Source organism: Fringilla coelebs (genome assembly GCF_963513975.1).
Source record: "Fringilla coelebs genome assembly, chromosome: 8".
Classification (NCBI taxonomy): domain Eukaryota; kingdom Metazoa; phylum Chordata; class Aves; order Passeriformes; family Fringillidae; genus Fringilla; species Fringilla coelebs.
In genome coordinates this window covers 34,640,645-34,661,768 of record NC_140066.1, presented here as the reverse complement: position 1 = coordinate 34,661,768, position 21,124 = coordinate 34,640,645, and the positions used below count along the sequence as shown (strand labels likewise).

Sequence of the window (21,124 nt, the reverse complement as noted above, 5' to 3'; positions counted from 1 at the left end):
CAGGAAAAATTTAATGTTTGGGCTAAAACAGGCCAGGTCCTGCATTTTCCTTTCTCTTTTCCCAGGAATTTTGCTGTCACATACCAAAATTATTATTTAGTCCAGAAACTCTACAAATCTGGACTTCTTAAGCCCAGGGAAGGGTAGATGTAAAACCCTTCACAGTCCCCAGGCAAGCAGAAGGTAAATGACAGGTTCCTCAGGCCACTGGAATATTAGACTAAGATTTTATTTATTTTATCCCTGTTTTATCTCTTTTCCTCCTTCTGACATATCAGGACCATAAAAATAAAGCCAGACAAAATTTAGAAGGTTTTGTGCAGTAAAATCAGATTTAAAATGTTTTTTCAGTTTGTAACAACACCATAAAAAATAAAATTGTATTTTTCTCTTCAAGAGCTCAAAGTTCTGCTGAAATATCAGTTTTTATTTGGTTTTTCCACTTTTTTTCCTTAAATATCCTGTCATGGTCCTGCTTATTTACTAACAACACTGTCATGTTTATGAGCTACTGAGACATCGATCCAGCAACTGGATCACGGAATTATTTATTATTTTATTATTTACACGAAATTTATACATGAAAGAGTGAAGCATCATGGTCCAGCTTAAGAGTTTTGATGGCAGCTGCCTGATTAATAACTCTTGCTAATGGTTTGTACTGCAAAGTTTGTCAGGTATTTGTTAGACATTATTTTTTAAAAACGAGCTCTTTGTGTAGCCCTTAAAAATAACTGCAAGGGACAAAAAAAAAAAAATGCAATAAAACCAAAGTGATAAAACTTCTCAGGTGATCCATATTTCACTGCCTCAGTACATATTTCTATATTTTTATATATGTAGTAACAGGTAAAAATGAGATATATAGTGTATGCTTTTATGCTTATATATATATTAAATGAATTTTATATATTTGTGTGTATTTATATATAAATATATCTTAAAATTATCACTCCACACTTAATTAACTCTACTCACCTGAGCTCCTTTGGATCAAACACCAGTTTCACATCATTGACAATTGCCGGCAAGTATTTAAGTGCTGCACCCTAAAAAAATACCAAAAACCCAAAAAACCCAAATTAACAAAATTAAAGAGTTTAAAGGTGATGCAAAAACTGTAGGAGAATCACTCATGAGGAGGTGACTTTTATTTTAGCATTTTCTGCGACACCAGTGATGAAACTCAGTGAAAATTAAACTTTCAAACTGATTTAAAATGAGACAGAGGCATGAAATGTTCATAAACTGGAGAAACGCAAACCAAAATGAGAGATTTATAAACTCCTTCCAATATTTTATAGAAACCTTTTGGTTCCTCTAATCCCTTTATCCCCATCTTCTGTTGAGGACTCTCTCATCCTCCTCCTCAGCCATGCTGGAGTTGTTTGGGTTTAATTTTCACTCCACTGCTTAAAAATTAAACAAAAAACCTAATTAGCATTTTCCCCTGCAGTAAATTCTTGGTAGCCACTCATGAAACCCTGGCTCTTCCCAATTCCCCTTGAACTCGCAGCTGCCACTGCACAGCACATGAAAGAGCTCAGAAGAGACAAACAGATGTTTAATATTTTAACTGTTTGTAGGGATTTTTACTCATTTTATCTTTTTCTTAGGAACAATTCGTAGGTATTGCATGCACTGAGCACCAGACTAGGGAAAAAACTCAGAGTAATTGAAATATAAACCAGGCCAGCCAGACTTGTCTGCCTCACCTTGTGTCTTATCAATTCAATGGAATTGTTTGGTGTATTTCTGCTGAGAAGAGGCAGGGATGGATGGGATATTGGGAATGAGGAATTGTTCCCTGGCAGGGTGGGCAGGGGCTGGGATGGAATTCCCAGAGCAGCTGTGGCTGCTCCATCCCTGGCAGTGCCCAAGGCCAGGCTGGAGCAGCCTGGGGCAGGGGAAGGTGTCCCTGCCATGGCAGGGGTGGCACTGGGTGAATTTTCAGATCTTCCCAACCCAACCCCCCCTGTCCCTCTGCGATGTGAGCAATGACTGCAATTCACACCCCCCAGCCTGGACACACATCTCCCATCCCAGGTGGTTTCTGCAGCAGAGGAGCCACAGGAGGAGAACAGTCTTGAGGAGCCAACACAAACCCAACTCCTTTCTTTCCCAAGAGCTCCCTTTCCTTCCACAACCCCTCTCATTCCACACCCAACCCCAGAGCTCCTGAAAGCAACACACCAAGGTGACACCCAAGGAGAGCCTCAAGAGGCCACCAAGGCCAAGACCCCTCCCCAGAGGGAACCCCCAGCCTGTCCCTGGGCTGGATGCAGATTTTAGAGCATCAACTCTCAGTCACAACCCACTGAGGCTGTCCAGCTGGACCAACAACCATCCCACACCTGCTGGAAGGAGTCCTGAGCTGGATGCAGATTTTAGAGCATCAACTCTCAGTCACAACCCACTAAGGCTGTCAAACTGGACCACCAATGACCCTACACCTGCTGGAAGGAGTCCTGAGCTGGATGCAGATTTCAGAGCACCCAACTCTCAGTCACAACCCACTGAGGCTGTCCAGCTGGACCAACAACCATCCCACACCTGCTGGAAAGACCCCTGAGCTGGGAGCTCTGGAATTCTGCAAAGGGAGCAGTGATGGATGAGGGCTCTAATGACCAGTCAGGAACCACAGGCAGCAACAGGGGTTTATTTGCTGATCATTCACATGCACAGAGCCATAAATGTTTAGTAACACATCTTAAAAGAGAGCTTGCATTTTATATCTTGAATTAAAATTTCATACCGAGCGTAAAAATTAACACTTGAATGGCTCTCATGAACTACTGTGGGGTAAAACTATTTACAACAGCCATTTACAGCTTGGAGCTGCAACAATTAGCAGTAACTGAGGGTCTACTTTATGGACAAACCAATTAAAGTTTAATTCTGGAGATTTAAAGAAGATTGTGGAAGTATATTTCCCAATTTCCCACCTCAGCTGGCTCAATTATGTGACAAGATGATCAGACCACGAGGCTGTGCAGCCCTGTGATTAAATCTGTATTTGTCCAAGCCAAAGGGCTACTGAAATAATTTTTATTGGTATTAAATCATGTAGAAGGGCAGCTCTTGCTGTAGATCTTACTCTGCTCAAGCTGCAGCTAAAGTAGATTTTCTGTGAGCAGTAGCTCCATTGCAATGCTCGTTGTTCCCAGGACACTGCAATGCATAAATGAGGAATATGAAATGCAGCAGATGAAAAAATAAACCTCCTCTTGTCTTTCCATGTAACATCAGGGAAAAACAAATAAGCATCTGGTTTGGGGGAAGAAATTCTTTCTTTTCAGTTGAAAGAAATTAAATTAATTACTTTTCATTCTTGATCAGCACTGGACAAAGGTTCCAATTGCTCATTTCCACAAGAAGCACACAGCAAATGAAGCCCAAAATCTTAATTCCATGATCACACAGGGATGCCTTAACCGCTTGAAAATTCCCACCAGCATTAAAAAACCACAGTAGTGAGGAACCTCAATGTTCACTCCAACTTTTTTCTGCAGTAATTTCCCTGTGATCACACGAGAAGTACACCCAAAGCTGGCATGATCAGTCTCACACACACACTCAATAATTACACAGAGTTTCAAGCTGGGCTGCAATGAAAATCTGACTGCCCCAAGGGGCTTTTCTCTTTGTGCAAAAGCAGGGACAAACTATTCCCACCCTTATCAAGTCACAAAATCAGTCATTTCCAGCACTACAAAACACACAAATAAAGCAGCAAAGGGGAAGGATGAAAAGGAGTGAAAGCAGCAATGAGCCAGTGTGTGGCATAAATAATGGATTTATTCTCCCTGAGTTGAATTTCTTCACACACTCACCGTTCTGTTGGCTCTGGGGTGTCATTGGGATTTCATTTTTTTGCCCAGGCTGTGATTCACGTGGCTCAGCATGACATCAGCAAGGCCATGGCAGCCTGCAGCCAACTCAGAGATGCTGTGGCTCATCCTCTACATCCCAGCCACACAACTACACATAAATTTCCCCTTTATGAGCACCATATCTGTGTGTAAAAGGAATTATTCCACAGAAAGCATGGGAAGAACCATGAGCTGACACTCCTTCTGAGCAGGAGCTGCCAAGAGAAGCCATGGAGCTGCTCAGTGCCTCAAGGATACCTTTAAAAACTGTGAAAAAAGGCAATTAACTGGGCCAAGAAACACAACTCACTAAGTGAAAATACTCAGGGGTCAGAAAAGTCAAAGCTTTGCCTTAAATGGGATAAATTAAGCAATAATTGATGGGCACAGCTCCCTGCACAGCCAATGCAGGGGATAGCAATTCCCAGGATTTATCCTTCCACGGACTAATTGCAACTCATTCCCTAAATCATGCCAACCTGCTCTCTGTCTGGAGCAGGACCCTTCGATAAATTTCAGATAAATTCATTGATGGGCTCCTAATGACTTCACAGCTAATTGTGCTGTCCTCACCTTCTCCACAACTGGCAGCCAAATCACGTTGGTGTGGAAGAACAAATGCAGTGCTGGTATCAAAAGATTATTTGAGTGCAAAAACCCATCAGATGTGCTAAAAAAGCCAGGATAAGTCAGATCAGGAGCAATGGAATTGTTGTTTCCAACAGTGGTCCCTCTGAACATCAGTTAATTGAACAGCTAATTGTGTTTTCCTGAACTTGTCCAGGGCTGGCAGAGAAGTCACGTTTGTGTGGAAGGAACCAACTCAGTGTTGGTAACAACAGATCAAAAAACCCTTCAAAAAGGCCAGGATAAACAAGATCAGGAGCAGTGGAACTGTTATTCCAGCAGTGGCCCCTCTGCACACCAATGAATGAGTCCCCTGCACTGCCCACACTGCTCTTTTCTCACTGATAGTTGAATTTCCACACAGGAAATGAACCTAAAATGGGTAAAGAATGGGATCTACCATGAGGAAAATTAGCACATTGCCCAGATCTAAAAGTTCAAAGAGTTTCTGTGACTAAAAGTTTATCTGAATTATTTATCCTGATTCTCCAAAAGGAATTTTTCCTGCAGTTTTTTGCTGGGTGAGGGAAACCTCAAAAAACTTCACTTTGACACTTGAATATTTAAACAAGAGTAAATTTCATTTATTTATTGGGACAGAACTACCAGGAGGAGCTGCTTTCTAAGGAAATTTCTGGAGTTTTTAATTTCTTCACAAAAGGATGAGAGGACAAGTAAAAGCCTTTTCTTTGTGTCATCAGGCAAATACAAACACATTAAAATAAAACAGGGAAACATTGCTAAATACCTTAAAGTATTTCTAATATAATTGTGGATAACAGAAAAATGAGTTTTACTCGTTTAGTTTTGTTTGTTACACAGTTGAGAATACGGTGAGATCTCTTAATACAAAAGTGAAATCACCTGTGTGATAAATACAGTAGGTCACTGGTGAATGAAAAGCAAGCAGGACAGAAAAGGAATCTTGTAACAATGGAAAATTATCCCACTCTTGGGTTTATAAATGGAATGACAAAAATAAGTGTCACAAAAGCTTCTCTGCAGTAGCTGTTTAAATAAAAACTAACTTAAGGTTGTCGTTAGATTGACCAAATGACATTTGCAAAGTATTAAACAAAATGTATTCTGAGCAGAACACCACAGCTTTTTTCTGGGGCTTAAGTTCAGCTCTTTGTAGTCCATAAAAGCAAAAAAATCCTTAATTTAAAACTGTCATTTTCCAAAGCCATTAGTTTCCATCAGCACACCTGGCCTCCAAATTAAGCACAAAAACCCTGTGCCAAATACATGATATTCTTCTGAACTCTTTGTTTGACAAAGCAATAAATTGGTTTCACCTGACTCCATTTGAGAACATTATTTTAATGTTAATTTTTATCCTTTGTGCCATTCAACAAAGCACCTCCCTTCCACCACAGCATTATCTTGGGTGCCATTCCATTAAACTCAGCCCAACCAAACAAAGCCCAGCCAGCTGCTGCATCAAACAATATCCAGGAACTCCTGAACTCAATATTTGAGATTTGCCCCATCCTAGAGTAGTGATTCAGCTCACAAACTAAAGCAGTTTTCAGCCCAGTTGCAAAGCAGCACCTCTGGCACTAAATTCAGTGTAAAACAGCCCAGTTCCAGGCTAAAAACCAGCCTAATTCAGGGTAAAACCAGCCCTAATTCCAGGCTAAAACCCAGCCCTAATTCCAGGCTAAAAAACAGCCCTAATCCCAGGCTAAAAAACAGCCCTAATCCCAGGCTAAAAACCAGCCCAATTTCAGAATCAAACAAGCCAAATTTCAGAATAAAAATCAGCCCAATTTCAGAATAAAACCCAGCCCAATTCTAGGCTAAAAACCAGCCCAATTTCAGGGTAAAACCAGCCCAATTTCAGGCTAGAAACCAGCCCTAATTCAGGCTAAAAACCAACCCTAATTCCAGGCAAAAACCAGCCCTAATTCCAGGCAAAAAACAGCCCAATTTCAGGCTAAAAACCAGCCCAATTTCAGGCTAAAAACCAGCCCTAATTCCAGGCTAAAACCAGCCCAATTTCAGAATAAAACCAGCCCAATTTCAGGCTAAAAGCCAGCCCAATTTCAGGCTAAAACCCAGCCCAATTTCAGGCTAAAACCAGCCCAAAGCAGGATCACAAATAAATATCTTTTGGAGATACTTCCCACATGGGTTCTAAGAGACACAGAAACCTCAGCCCACAGCTGCATTTTGTTCCTCAGCTCATCTGAAATTATGTTTATGAAGAATCCCACCTGCTGGAAAAGTCCTGCAGATTAACACAGTTTTCTTCTCAGGCACCTCATATTTCCCTGCCTTCATTTAAATACTTTTCTGTGGCTTTAGCAATAAATGTTGAATATTAAAGTACAGAGTGGACACTGAGAAATGTGTTAGAAGTGAGCAGAATTCTTAAGAACCCACAGGCACTGGAGAATTCGCATTAAAAAATGATCTCATCTTCCACCCCAGCTCTCTGTGGCCTCACACAGGATGATTTTATACACACAGAGTGCCCACACCTCCTTAATTCAGATTATTCAGAGGTCCCTGCCTTTTCCCAGCCATCCTGAACAAAATCAGAACAGCAAATATCAGAGGGGCCCTGATGGTTTTTGGGGCTTTTTTGTTTTAGGGTTGGGATTGAAAGTAGTTTTGTGTTTAGACTTACATGTTTATTATTTTTATTTATATTACATTTTTACAAGTCCCAAGTTCTACAGCATTCTATTAACAAGCTACAAAATGCCTAACTATCTTTCTCTATAAGGTCTTTTAAGGTTAAACTATCTAATTAGGAAATGACACCTAAATTATTTTCACTTTTAACCCAGTAACTGATCCCTTGTGCCCTGCAATGCAGACTTTTCTGTTTAATTACAAAACACCACCCAAACCCATGGAGAAGAAGGTGGAGGAGAAGAAAGAAGAAGAAGAAGGTGGAGGAGAAGAAAGAAGAAGAAGAAGGTGGAGGAGAAGAAAGAAGAAGAAGAAGGTGGAGGAGAAGAAAGAAGAAGAAGAAGGTGGAGGAGAAGAAAGAAGAAGAAGAAGGTGGAGGAGAAGAAAGAAGAAGAAGAAGGTGGAGAAGAAAAAGAAGAAGGTGGAGAAGAAAAAGAAGAAGGTGGAGAAGAAAAAGAAGAAGGTGGAGAAGAAAAAGAAGAAGGTGGAGAAGAAAAAGAAGAAGGTGGAGAAGAAAAATAAGAAGGTGGAGAAGAAAAAGAAGAAGGTGGAGAAGAAAAAGAAGAAGGTGGAGAAGAAAAAGCAGCCTCCACCCTAAAATCTCCATTTTGCTTTATATATCTATTACTATATTCTAAACCCTTAAACCCTAAATTTTCCACCTGTGACATTACACAGTTCTATTCAAACTCCACACCCATAATACAAATTATCAATCCATTTTTGGAACTTCTCCATGGACTCAGGTGAAATGCAGAGTTCTCTTGGGAGTCAGTGCCTGCCAGCACAGAAAGTCTGAAATTCTCAGTACTCAGGGTTCCAACATCTCCCCCTCTTGTCTCAATTATGAATATTGTTTTGACAGTTTTGTTAATTTTTGTTGGCTTTATTGAAGTAGATAAGCTATTATGTTTTGTTAGTTATGGGTAGGATTGTATTAATTAAGGTAAACAATGAAGTAATAAGGTATGAGTATGACATCTGATTTAGTTTTATAAATTTTTGGGGTATTTATTTAAGGCTTTTTTTGTTATTTTTTTCTTAATTTCATTTTGGGATAGGTTAAATGTAACTAAAATTTTAATGGTTTTATATTTTATATGAAATTTTGAATTGCAATATGATTTATATTATGTTTTTGTTAATAAGGTTTCATTTTATTTATTTTGATCATTATGATGATGATTTTTATATTTTTTTGTATTGGAATAAAACCTTAAAGTTTATAATTCTTTTGTGGGTGAAATATTTTAAGTGCAGGTTAGAATTTTTGTGTCATTTATATTTGCTGAGAAGGGTCCAGCTCCCTCCACTGCAGGAGGAGCTTCTGTGCCTCCCAAGAGAGGCAGGAATCCCTGACTAAGGAATATCTGCAATTTTGAACCATCACTCCCAGGCTCCAGCTGAGCTCATGCTTCAGCAGGAGGAGGTTAAGGAAATAATTATCATGCACCAATTAGCAGAAAGGAGGAATAAACCCAGCAAGGCTCAGCACACTTGTAACCATTAAAAATGCATGCACCCACAAATGCTGCTCACCTTCCTGCAGCAGCTTTAACCCTCAAAGTCCAAGTGAGGCTGGGAAATCCAAGTGGAGCCTCCCCTTCCCAAGGCACTCTGCAGCCCTGGCACTCAGCATGAGAGAGGAACTTTTGTTATTGAGGGAACAACCACAGCATGGCAGCTCAAATCCCTGCTTGGATTTCCCTCTCCAGCTTGGACAGCCCCACACCTTGAAAAACTGCACAAGGCAGCCCTGAAACGTCTGTCTCCACTGAAATACCAAAAAAAAAATCCCTAAAATTTTATTTAATTAACTAAAAAACTCCAACTACTGCATTGTTTTGAACATTGTAATTTTTAGCAGCTCACCTTCCCAAATTCAAACCTACAAGAGTGATTATAACCTGGGGTGAAAGTGGGTTTTAGTCATTCTTGCACTTCAACATTTTAATTCCAACATGTTGGAGTATATAAAAGGCAAAAGAAATGAGGTGTAAGCACCAGCAGAGTGCTAGTAAAGCTCTGCTCAAACCACATCCCAAGATCATCCCAAGATGCAATTTTACCTATTTAGTGCAAAAATCCATAGCTGAAGTAGTACCAGACAATTTAAAAAGAACCTTTCAATGTTACATATAAATATATTTATACATATAAACACACACACATATATATATACACACACACCCTATAAATTCTCCCCTACCTCTGACTTTTTCAATATCCATAATCCTAAAAGAAATACAAATTCCAAGCCTCCTCTTATGCTCTACAGCCTTAAATCCTTGTACAACTCTAAGAGGTTTTTTTTTGAGGAAACTTTTTTTCCCCATGCATGCACCCAAAGCCTTGAAAAATTCAAATTTAAAAAAAAAATTACAAGCAAAATATTAAACAACTACAGTCAACAGCAGCTCATCAGCTTCCACAAGGACATAAATATTTGAATAGATAAAGAGGAATTCTTGCTCAGAACACAAGACTGCAGTCTTTCATAATGTGTCAGCTTGAAGGCTACTCCCCCAGCAGACAGGAAAAAAAATCCAGTCTATCCAGCCCAAAAAGTTGGGAACATCTCTGAGAAAGTTTCCAGTGGCAGTTCTGCTCCATGGTGATCAACTGTAAAGGAAAATTCCAGTTTTTGCAAGGAGAAATGGGAGCAGTGGGATGGGTGAAAGAAGCATCTGCCTTGTTTCATGTAAAGCACCTTAATTTTCTCTGTAGGTCTTTGCAACTTCTTATCTCTGTCCAAACACACTTATTGTGTCTACAATAATTTAACTCCCCCAATATTTACAAAAATCAGTGAAAAAAAAGTCTAAAACTGCTACACACCAAGATCTGCTGATCTTCCTGCACAACACAGGGACCTGGGGATTACCTGCTTAAAATCACTGATCTTCCATGAAACTTCAGCAAATTATCCAACAGCACCAGAATTCCAGGCTGGTTTGGTTTGGGAGGGACTCAAAGATCTTTTTCCACCCCAGCCATGGCAGGGACACCTTCCCCTGTCCCAGCTGCTCCAGCCCCAGTGTCCAGCCTGGCCTTGGGCACTGCCAGGGATCCAGGGGCAGCCCCAGCTGCTCTGGGCACCCTGTGCCAGGGCCTCAAAGCCAAAAATTCCTTCCCAGTCTCCCATCCAGCCCTGCCCTCTGGCAGTGGGAGCCATTCCCTGTATCCTGTCCCTCCATCCTTGTCCCCAGTCCCTCCCCAGCTCTCCTGGAGCCCCTTCAGGCCCTGCCAGGGGCTCTGAGCTCTCCCTGGAGCTGCTCCTCTCCAGGTGAGCCCCCCCAGGTGTCCCAGCCTGGCTCCATGGGAGGGATGCTCTGGCCTTTGGAGCATCTCCTTGCCCTGGTCCCCAGCAGTGTCCCCAGGAGATGCCAGCCGTGCTTTCTGCCCTCCCTTCCCCTCCTGGCTCTCCCAGCCTCCCTCAGAGGCTGCACCCAGCACATCCCTGCACCTGAGCTCTGGCCCTGGCTGCCCCCACAACCCCCTGGAACAACAAACCTCACACTTCTGTCAGAAAAGACAAAAAAATCCTTTTAATTCATTTTAATTCCCCTCCTAAGGCTGTCAGCAAGTGCCAGCCCTTGCCCAAAGCCCTGAGCACAGCAGATCAGGGTTCCACTGCTGGGGAGGTGCAGCATTCCCAACCCTCTGCACCCCTCTGACCCCTTCCAGGGGTTTGGGGGACCAGCACAGCACCCAGTGGCTGCTCCAAGGCTCTGTGACAGCAGGTGACAGCAGGGTGACAGCCCTGCCACCCCAGCACCCTGCCCCTCCCTGATGGCTCCAAGGTGTCCTGCCCAAATGCCAGGACACGCAGGGGTCCCTTCACTCCTCCTGACAGCAGTGTCCCCTGAGTGTCCCCACCCCTCTGCTCAGGGGTCAGCCCCAGCTCTGGGAGCTCCAGCTGATGCTCCTCTCCACCAGCAGAGATGCAGATGCTGAAGGAGACCTCAAATGTCACCCCACAGTGTCACTGGCACCTCCTGCAGCTCTGCCAGGCAGGGTGCACAGAACCCACACTCACCCTCCAAAAAACCCCACATTTACCCACCCATTCCATAGTTTTGTTCTCAGACAGAGGCACACATTTCTGCCAGGCAGGGTGCACAGAACCCACACTCACCCTCCAAAAACCCCACATTTACCCACCAAATCAAGAGTTTTGTTCTCAGACAGAGGCACACATTTCTGCCAGGCAGGGTGCACAGAACCCACACTCACTCTCCAAAAAACCCCACATTTACCCACCAAGTCTGGAGTTTTGTTCTCAGACAGAGGCACACATTTCTGCCAGGCAGGGTGCACAGAACCCACACTCACCCTCCAAAAAACTCATTTACCCACCCATTCCATAGTTTTGTTCTCTGTGACAGAGGCACACATTTCTGCCTGGTGCTCACACTGCCCAGCTCCAGTGGATACCTGAACATCATAAAAGCAATTCCACAAGCTGCAAAAAGCCAATAGTAGCAAAGATGTGTTCTGAGAGCTCAGGAATTCGAGTCCAGAAGTGATGAAAGCAATAAGTAATGAATGAAAGCTTGTCAAGGCTTCTGCAACCCACCCTGCTCATCCCTCAGAGCTTCACCTGCCACCCCACACACACACAGTGCCCTCCCAAGCCTGCAGAGCTCTGCACCTGGAGCACTGCTGCTGGGATCTCTCCAGCCCTTGCCAGGCAGTTTTCCTTCTTGCATCTCAGGTGAACACAACCAAATCAATTTTTAGCTTTTTTTCATTTTTTTTCCCCCACCAAGGTATAAATTGTAAAAGAAAAAAAAGCTCATGTTCATCTGCCTTCCTGCAGCAGGCCCTGCAAGGGAGACTGAGGAAAAGAAATATCACATTCCACTCCTGTAATCTGCAAGCTATTTGTGAAAGCCCAGAGAGCCCACTCTGAGCCACAGCCTCCACCTGCCCATTTCCATTCAGGACAGATGCTCTGGCAATGAAATGAAAATACAGCTTTCCTGAAACGTGTAATATCCCTACTTTGTTATCAGATGATCCAGTCTTGGCCTCTCTGCCTAAAATATTCCTCCTCAGCTGCTTTATCCCCACTGTCTCCTCCTGCTGTGTGCTCAGCATGGCATCAGGAGCCCCAGAGCTCAGCTACAAAGGACTGGGGGCTTTGACTCGGGACTTTCCCTGCCCCAGGAACTCCTTCCACTGCCACAGGGACTTCCCACTGTCTGTCTTTGCAACCACCTGAGCAGGAAGAGCCCAACTGTCCCCAAACCCTACCCCAAATCCCAGCCCCTTGATCATCTCTCAACTGATTCAGCAGGGCTGGGTCAGGGCTTTCACCTTTTTTATAGACTCTGGTTGGAAGCACAAGGAGAAGTTCAAGGTGCAGCTTATCAAACACACTCAGGGCAGTCTCTGTAGTTTTCCATGATGAAAAAGATCCACTACCTTCTGTATCCAGCCTCCTCTGGATACTAAAACCTGCCAGTCCTACAATTCAGAGCTTTTGCTCTTTGATATCAGCACCATTTGAGGGCACAGACCCCTTTCCCAATTGCATGAGCCAATGTTCCCAAAAGCAGATTTAAAGGGACACAAAAAAAGGTGTAAGGGATGAAAGGTGGAGCTTTCAGCCACTCTCATTACTAATTTTCTTTTTAAAAATATGTACTAGGGCTTAAGATCCTGTATTGAAGTTCCTGAACAGCCTCAGATAAAAATAAATACATTAAAATATGAGGATCTACACTGTCAGCAGCATCTTAAGTATAATGTCTTAAAAACACCTTAACTTTGAGGTTATACAAGTTAAAAAAAGGCAAATACCACTGAATCCAAATTAAGTTCTCTTTTTAAAATAAAAGTGAAGGTTTTGAAGCCATTAAAGGTTGGACTCAATGACCTTAGATGTCTTTTCCAACCTAAGTAATTCTAGAATTCTATAAATTAACTTGTTCAAAGAAAGCTCTTTACACAGTCACAAACCCTTTAGCAGAAGCACCAAGAATTAACCTTGATTGAAGCAAAGCCAGCTTTTAAGCACAAATTAAGCAAATATTTCCCTGCCTTGTTGTGCTTGAGGATGTAAAACTGAAGAGCTGGAAAGCACAAACCTTCACTATGACAGTCTGGTCAGAGTTGCTGCTCATCATCTCATTGATGGACTTAAAGAGCTGCACCAGGGACTCCCTGAAGTCTGCTTCTCCTTTGTTTTCATACAGCCTGAAAAACAATGAGGTTTCATCAGCACAAACCACGATGGAAATACTGTTCTAAAATATCTGCTGGCTTTTTTAACAATCAGGTGGCAAATGGCCACTTTCTGTCTTATATTTTTTCAAGAATTTTTACAACTTTCTTCAGTGAATCAAGAGGTTTCTTCCAGAAAAAAAACAAAAAAAACACCAACAAAAGACAGACTGGCCAGGCTGGGCCAGCAGGAAGAAGAGATTTTTATTGTGAAATGCCACATGCAGCAGTGCTGCTCCAGTCTCTGGTGAATCCCTGAGCAGAGCCCCAGCTCCCTGTGCCAGGGACAGCCTCTCCACCCTGCAGATGTCTGCCAGGACCCTTGTGCTGATGAAGCCAGAAAGCAGCCAGCCAACTTGCCAGCAATCATTAAAATCTACCAGTGGCCCAAGGTGAGTGACCTGAAACTCTGGGAGGGAGGGAAAGAAAAGAAGGAAAGAAAAGAAGGAAAGAAAAGAAGGAAAGAAAAGAAGGAAAGAAAAGAAGGAAAGAAAAGAAGGAAAGAAAAGAAGGAAAGAAAAGAAGGAAAGAAAAGAAGGAAAGAAAAGAAGGAAAGAAAAGAAGGAAAGAAAAGAAGGAAAGAAAAGAAGGAAAGAAAAGAAGGAAAGAAAAGAAGGAAAGAAAAGAAGGAAAGAAAAGAAGGAAAGAAAAGAAGGAAAGAAAAGAAGGAAAGAAAAGAAGGAAAGAAAAGAAGGAAAGAAAAGAAGGAAAGAAAAGAAGGAAAGAAAAGAAGGAAAGAAAAGAAGGAAAGAAAAGAAGGAAAGAAAAGAAGGAAAGAAAAGAAGGAAAGAAAAGAAGGAAAGAACCCATCGACCCTGTTTTTGCTAAGAAGATACATTTTTTTTCCTGTGGGAAGGAAGCAGTGAGGTTAAATCGTGTTTCAGCACTGATTTCAGGCTCAGTTTGCCATGGAGTCAGCACAGCTGACACACAGCAATGACTCAGCCCAGCTCAGCTGCAGGAGCAAGGTCCCTGTGCCCCCAGGCAGGTTCCTCACAGCTGAGCTGCCCACTGGCAGCCCCCTCTCCCTCTCTCAGATGATTTCAGGGGGGTAAAAACTGCAGAGAGGCACCTGAGAGACACAAGAGGCCAAAAAAACCCAGCCAAGGTGAAGAGTTTGGGCCACTGGTACAATGAGCGCTCCTGGAATTCTCTGCAGGGGTTTAAATGCAGAAGCTGCTCTGCTCCAGGTGCAGGATGGCACAATCCCCATGGAAAACCAGGGGGACACCACCACTGGCTGCACAGCATCCTTGAAAAGCTCCCCTCCTCAGGCAGCACGTGGGGCTCACCCACACCAGGGTCAGTCAGACTTAACCTGGCCAAAAAAAGGGATCCAGATTAAATCTGAACAGGGGGAGTTCCAAACATCACAGGGACTTCAGGCCAGGCTGGACAGGGCTTGGGGCACCCTGGGACAGTGGGAGCTGTCCCTGTCCATGGCAGGGGTGGGATGGGATGAGCTCAAGGTCCCTTCCTGTCACCGTGACATCTTCTGAAAAATCCTCTTTGCCCAGGATTTTCTCTTCCTGGGAAGCTGAGAAGCCTCAGAGAGGAATGAAAACAAGAATTATCTGATTGCTGCTTTGGAATGTGGCTTGGGCATTGTTCACCAACAGGTGAATGTTTGATTGGTTCCATATGAATTGCTTTTAATTAATGACCAACCCCAGTCCAGCTGTGTCAGACTCTCTGAGCAGTCACAGGTTTTTTATTATTCATTTTTGTCATGTCTTCTGATGTCTCCCTTCTCTTTCTTTAGTATAGTTTAGTATAGCCAGGGATCCAGGGGCAGCCCAGCTGCTCTGGGCACCCTGTGCCAGGGCTGCCCACCCTCCCAGCCAGGAAATCCTGCCCAATATCCCACCTAAAGCTACATCATGATGGATCACATATTGCAGCTGGAAATGGGCTTTTCTTGGGATAAACATGGAGCTCAGGATGCTCCTGCTGCTTTACACTGAAGTTAATGTGTATCATTTTTAATGCTGTGCTCATAAACCTTGGGAAGTCCCAGATGTGAAAAAGCTGATTTTAACCTAGACACAGAGGAAATAAATACTGCAGGAAAAAAAAACAAAAAACAAACCAAACCACTAAATTGTGTTACTTTGCTGTGCACACTTCTATTCCCCTTTTAGGCTTAAACTGGGGGTTATGCAGGATAAAAAACTTGTTAAGTCCCCATTTTCATAATGGATTTTAGTGTCCCCCTGAACAGATTAGAGAGCTGAAGCTTATACCAACAGAAAAAGTAACTGAACTTGACAGCCCAATAAATCAAAGTGCTTCAGACAAAAAGCTCTGCCTTTCAAAAAGGAAGTTATAATAAAAATAAACAAGTCAGTCACAAATGTGTTCCTACTGTCAGTTAATAACATCTATTTATTTAATATACCTGATAAAGGACAAAAATCTCTGCAGCTGTGAGAAATCAAGGTTTACACCAGGTTGATGCTTCTAGTACTGCCTGGAGGATTTTAAGAGTGCAGTAAATACACCACAAGCACTGGGATCACTACTGAGGAAATCAGAGATATTTCTAAAGGTCACTTGTAATATTTTGCCTTTATCAACCTTTACTGTAGTGAACAAATGGTTGTGCCACCACGCTTTAAGTGGATGAACTTCCATGGATTTATCCAGAACTCAACTGCTAAAATGCTCCATCCATCCATGGAGCCCACCACCCCCTTCCTGAAGTTAAAAATATGTCATATTTTGGAATAAAAGCTTCAGCTTGCTGCTTGTGATTCCTCAGTGGAGAGGCAGCAATCCTGCATTTTAATCACTCCAAATCACACCCCCCAGGCAGGGCTTCAGTCCTGCAGCAGAGCAAACCACAGGCTCTTTCTGCATTCACTAATTTTGCTGATTAATCCCTTGGCATGGAGGGCTGGGTCTCACACTGAAGGGCTGTGAATTCGTGCTTCCCACAAGGAAATCCCACAGCCAGTCCTGGAGGGTCAGATTGTCTGTAAATCCAATCTGCAGCCAGAGGGAATTGTATTTTTTTCTGTTTTCATGTGATTTGTAGGCCCTGCTACAGCCTCAGTGACATCCAGTATTTTATGAATCTCACAGCAAGGCTCCTGCAGAAATAAATTCCAAGCCCTAAATTAGAGGAAAGGGTGGTGGAGATGGTAACTGAAGAGCTCTACATAAATCCCTTGCAATAAGGTTGTTCCCACTGCTAACAAGCAGTAAAAGGACTCAATCTAAGTGAAGATCCCATCAGCTTGGTTTATAACTTCTGTAAAATCTCGTGTATAAAACAATACAGAAACAGAAGTCTCCCCAAACAGTGCCAAGCTTTAATTGTCCAGAGACCTAAACTAGGATGATTTTACCAATTCCCTGCTACTGAAAACACAGATCTCTGCTAAAGAGGGAAAACCTTTCTCCTGAAGTAACTTCTCACAGCGTCAACATTTCTGAAATAGTGCAATAGGAAGCAGTTTTATCTGCTGGATGTAAAATGTTGGCAGTTTTGGGGCATTATTGGCAGTGGGAGGTGGAACTCACTGGTTGAACAATATCCTGGAGCGGACAATGAACTTGAAGATGTATTCCAGGGCTTTCATGGCTTTGAAGAGTTGATCAGTGATCCCACACTTCTCAGCATTGTCCACATATGTTTTTAAAACCTTGGTCAGTTTCCTGTGTAAATACAAAAACCCACAAACGAGTTACGAGTATTCTCACAGAATTTCCATTTTGAAAGGTTTAATGAAAAATGATGTGCTCACAGAGCTACAAAGTTAATTATTCAACTAATAAACTCATCATGGTTTTGTTTTGCTGATAAGTAGCTGGAATTTATTCTTGAGCAAAAAAAGAAAAACCACAGACCATAACCTCATTTAACACACAAGCAATACAACAAATCTCAGTAAGGCTGATTTGCTGGATGCTCAGATGGATATTCAGATTTAGGCTCTGAGAAAGATAGACCCTCTAATAAATAATTATAAATAAGAATTAAAAATTATAAATAAGAACAATAAAAATAATTAAATTAAATACAAGCATGCTGTTAGAATTAGCACAAAGTATGAGTTTCTTCATTCAGCAAGGCTTCCCCTTTAGAAAGCTTTCCCATGGATTTTGGGCAGAAATTTGTAAAATTCATTTCTCAAAGTACACACCACCAGCTGGAAATTCTCTTCTTCCCCATTTTAAAGCCTATCAAACTCGAAAGTGAAACAATTTCCAAAATAATCCCATTCCAGCTCCCTCCCTTCCAATGAATATAAATCAGGGCTTTAATGCAACCACGAGCAATTCCATTTTAAATCATCCCAGCTCCAGTGCATGATCCAACATCCCCACTCCAAGTAAACAAGCTCCACATTATTCCCCACTAACAGAAAACAACACAGAGATCCTGCTGCCTGGGGATTTGTTGGAGCAGGAGCAAACTGCCTGAGAATTTCAAGTAAGCACTTAAATACAGCCAAGGCTACCTCTCTTTACTTCAGGGCTGAAGGTTGGGCTGTGTGATCTTGGAGCTCTTTTCCACGCTGGATGTTCCATGAATGAAAGGCAGGGAGAGGGAAGGGACCTGTCACATCCATGGGGACACCTCAAGGCAGAATTCAGCTCCTCCCTGTCTCTGCCTCCCTGCACATGAGGAAGGGAAGGATGCTCTCCATGCCAGGAGAGGACCACCCTCAGCTCTTCCTGAGAAGTGCAGGTGATGCAGGATGCTCCACATGAGGGATCAGTGATCAAAATATCAGCCTTGAGACTGCAGGCTCAAATCTCCTTTGGGAATTAAAGAAGGATCAGGGAAAGGGGTTTTTTTCAGAGTGCTGGGCACTGCCCCGAGGCTGCCAGAGCTCCAGGAGGGTTTGGACAACATTCCCAGGGATGCACAGAGTGGGATTTTGGTGTGTCTGTGCCAGGAGCTGGACTGATGATCATTGTGGGACTTTCCAGCTTGTCACCGAGATTTTTTAAGATTTTTTTTAAGCCTTCTGATGTTTATATTTTTGTAGCAAACTTTCTCACACACTTTCTGTACATAACTCATTGTTTTGCATTCCTTTATAGAAGAAGAGAAAGTTGATGGACTGTTGGTTTGTCCAGTGTCATTGTAGAGGTGGCACTGTCACTTTTAGAAAACTATAAATGCTAAAAGTGAGAAAATAAACTTCCCCTTTTTCTCTTCACCTTGAGAACAGCGGTGTGCACTTGTGTTCTTTCATGTCCTGAGGTGACACCAGCTCAGGATATTCTATGATTTCATGACTCTTCACAATTTTAAATCAATATTTTCAAACATTTTCAGGTCCCTTAATAGAGACTCTGCACCAGCAAAGGGCACCCCAGGCTTCCTGGTTTGGGTTTGCCTTCCCCCCAGCACTGCAAAGATATCCATCAAATATTTTGCCTCCAGCCTAATGGAGCAGCAAAGATTCCAACTGTCAAAAACGACTCAAGACAACAAAAATAATGGGCCTTTTTTGTGTCATTCACTGCCTCTTCCCCACACTGATAGTAACCTGGATAATTGGGGCACAGTGTCATTTATTGCACAAAAAACCCCCAGTGTTTGAAGCATCCTAAATGGACATGATTTCCTTCCAATATCAGTGAGAATTGCTCTTGTTTTCCTTACAAAACAACTCCTGAAATTGTCAAATCATCCCCTTCTTCATCACAGCACTATCAAAGCTTCTCCTTGCACAGGACTGAAAGTTGCACCAATTTATTTCAAGAAAGAAACAAAGACTACCCCCAGTCTTCTTCCAGACCCTCCCAAGCTCATGAGCATGTTGCTAATTAAGCAACATAAACAAGTAATTAAATAACATTACCTGGAAAAATTCTCCAAGTCACATTAGGAAAAAGAAATTTTCCAACTCACGTGTAGGCCAGGGTAGCACTGAAATGCTTCTTGATGTAAGTCTCCAAGACAGGGTTGAAATGTTGAAATTTTCTGTCAGCAATCAGTCCAATGATAAATACCTGAAAAAAACCCAGCATAATTAGTGTGTTAGTCTCAAAAAAAAAATCTTTCATTTTTGTCCATTCCCCTTTCTTCTCAGAGAAGAGACATCACTGACATTAAAAACTCTGCTCTTGTCCTAAATTCTGCTGGCAATCCATTAAAATGACTGGATTTCAGTGCTTCCTTATTTCCTGGGAGGATGACATGATAGAATCCAACTCCCTCTGGATCTGAACCTTTAAATATAACTTTTAAATTAAACAATAACTCTCAGCTCAGATCTCTTCCATTAACCAACTTCATTCTGTCATTAATTCCCCATTATTAGGAACATTTCAGACCCTCCCCACTGCAGACTCACCAAAGCATCAAACACCAAAGTGTCAAAGGTCTCACTCTCTGAATTCTCCATCATGATATTAAAAAGGGCATCCAGTGTATCTTGAAGGAACTACAAAGAAACAACACAGCTCTCATCATGTTTTCAAAGGAAAATTAAACTGAGATTCCACACAGGTTTCTACAGGTGTTTTTGCTAAAATTGAGGCATTTTAAAAGTTAGCCAAAAAAAAAAAAAAAATTGGAAAATCCAACACTTTTCTTTTCAGCAGACGATTTTTAGTGAAGTTGATTATCTATACACAGGTTATCAGTCCAACAGAAAAAATGAAGTCAGAAGTCACACTTGGCACACCTGGACAAGGACTGGAATCTGTGACAATGCTCCAACAACAACAACAACAACTTCCAAACTGCAGATTCCCCACACGGTCACCAGGCCCATGCATTGCTGACAATTTGGCAGTTCCAGAGCACAAACCACACAAGCAACTGAGTCTCATGCCAGGGAGGTGGGAGCTGAGCCACAGGAGGCACTCGGAGCATCCCTGCCCAGGGCTGCAGCACAGCCCCAAATCCCAGAGGGATCCCACATGCAGGCATGGGAACAGAGCCCCCCACTGCTGCCCCAGCCCCAAAGCTGCCCAGCAAGGTCTTCACTCCCCCTGCCTGGGCAGCACCACAGGAAAAGCAGATTAGTGCCAGGGCTTCCAGTAAAGCTCAAGGACAAAAGGTCCCTAATTCCAGGAGTCCTTCCCAGAGCCAGGGATCCATGCAGGGCCAGAGATACTCATCAGTTCTGCTGGGATGGGCTTGTGCCTGAGCAGCTCCTTCCTCCAGCTGGCACAGACACACAGGGGCTCCTCCAGGGCACAGCCAGGCTGCAGCACAGCTCAGTTGGGGTTGAGAAAGAAGGGGTTAAATGCAGATGGTTCCAGCACATCTGTCTCAAATCATCCCAGGATGGTTTGGGTTGGAAGGGACCTTAAATCCCATCTAGTGCCACCCCCTGGAACCCCTTCCACTGTCCCAGGCTGCTCCAGCCTGGCCTTCCAGGGATCCAGGGGCACTTCCAGGGATCCAGGGGCAGCCCCAGCTGCTCTGGGCACCCTGGGCCAGGGCTGCCCACCCTCACAGGGAAATAAAATTTAAAAAAAAAATTTTTTGCCTTGTAGATGTGTGGTATTTGCAGGGGTTCCCAGGATGAGGTGAGAGATGAGTGAATCTGACTCCATGTTCTCAGAAGGCTAATTAATTATTACATGTACTTATATTAAAGAATTCTATACTAAATCTATACTAAAGAATACAGAAAGGATACAGATAGAAGGCTTAACAAGAGTGATCATGGAAAACTTGTGACTGACACCTCAGAGTCAACACAGCTGGTGGTGATTGGTCATTAAGTAAGAACAATTCACATGGAACCAATCAAACATGCACCTGTGGGTAAACA

General features: G+C 42.8%; 1 protein-coding gene across 4 annotated transcripts in view; it reads right to left on the bottom strand.

Moving 5' to 3' along the window:
- Positions 1 to 21,124, bottom strand: part of DOCK1 (dedicator of cytokinesis 1) — a 273,196-nt gene that overhangs the window by 193,834 nt on the left and 58,238 nt on the right. For all 4 annotated transcript variants that reach the window (XM_084210278.1, XM_084210275.1, XM_084210277.1 and 1 more), the window contains exons 20-24: positions 19,691 to 19,780; positions 19,246 to 19,346; positions 16,899 to 17,033; positions 13,238 to 13,346; positions 979 to 1,049 (exon numbers count right to left, since the gene is read on the bottom strand). In XM_084210278.1, the coding sequence (XP_084066404.1) occupies positions 979 to 1,049; positions 13,238 to 13,346; positions 16,899 to 17,033; positions 19,246 to 19,346; positions 19,691 to 19,780 (506 nt within the window). The remainder of the gene's footprint in view (positions 1 to 978; positions 1,050 to 13,237; positions 13,347 to 16,898; positions 17,034 to 19,245; positions 19,347 to 19,690; positions 19,781 to 21,124) is intronic.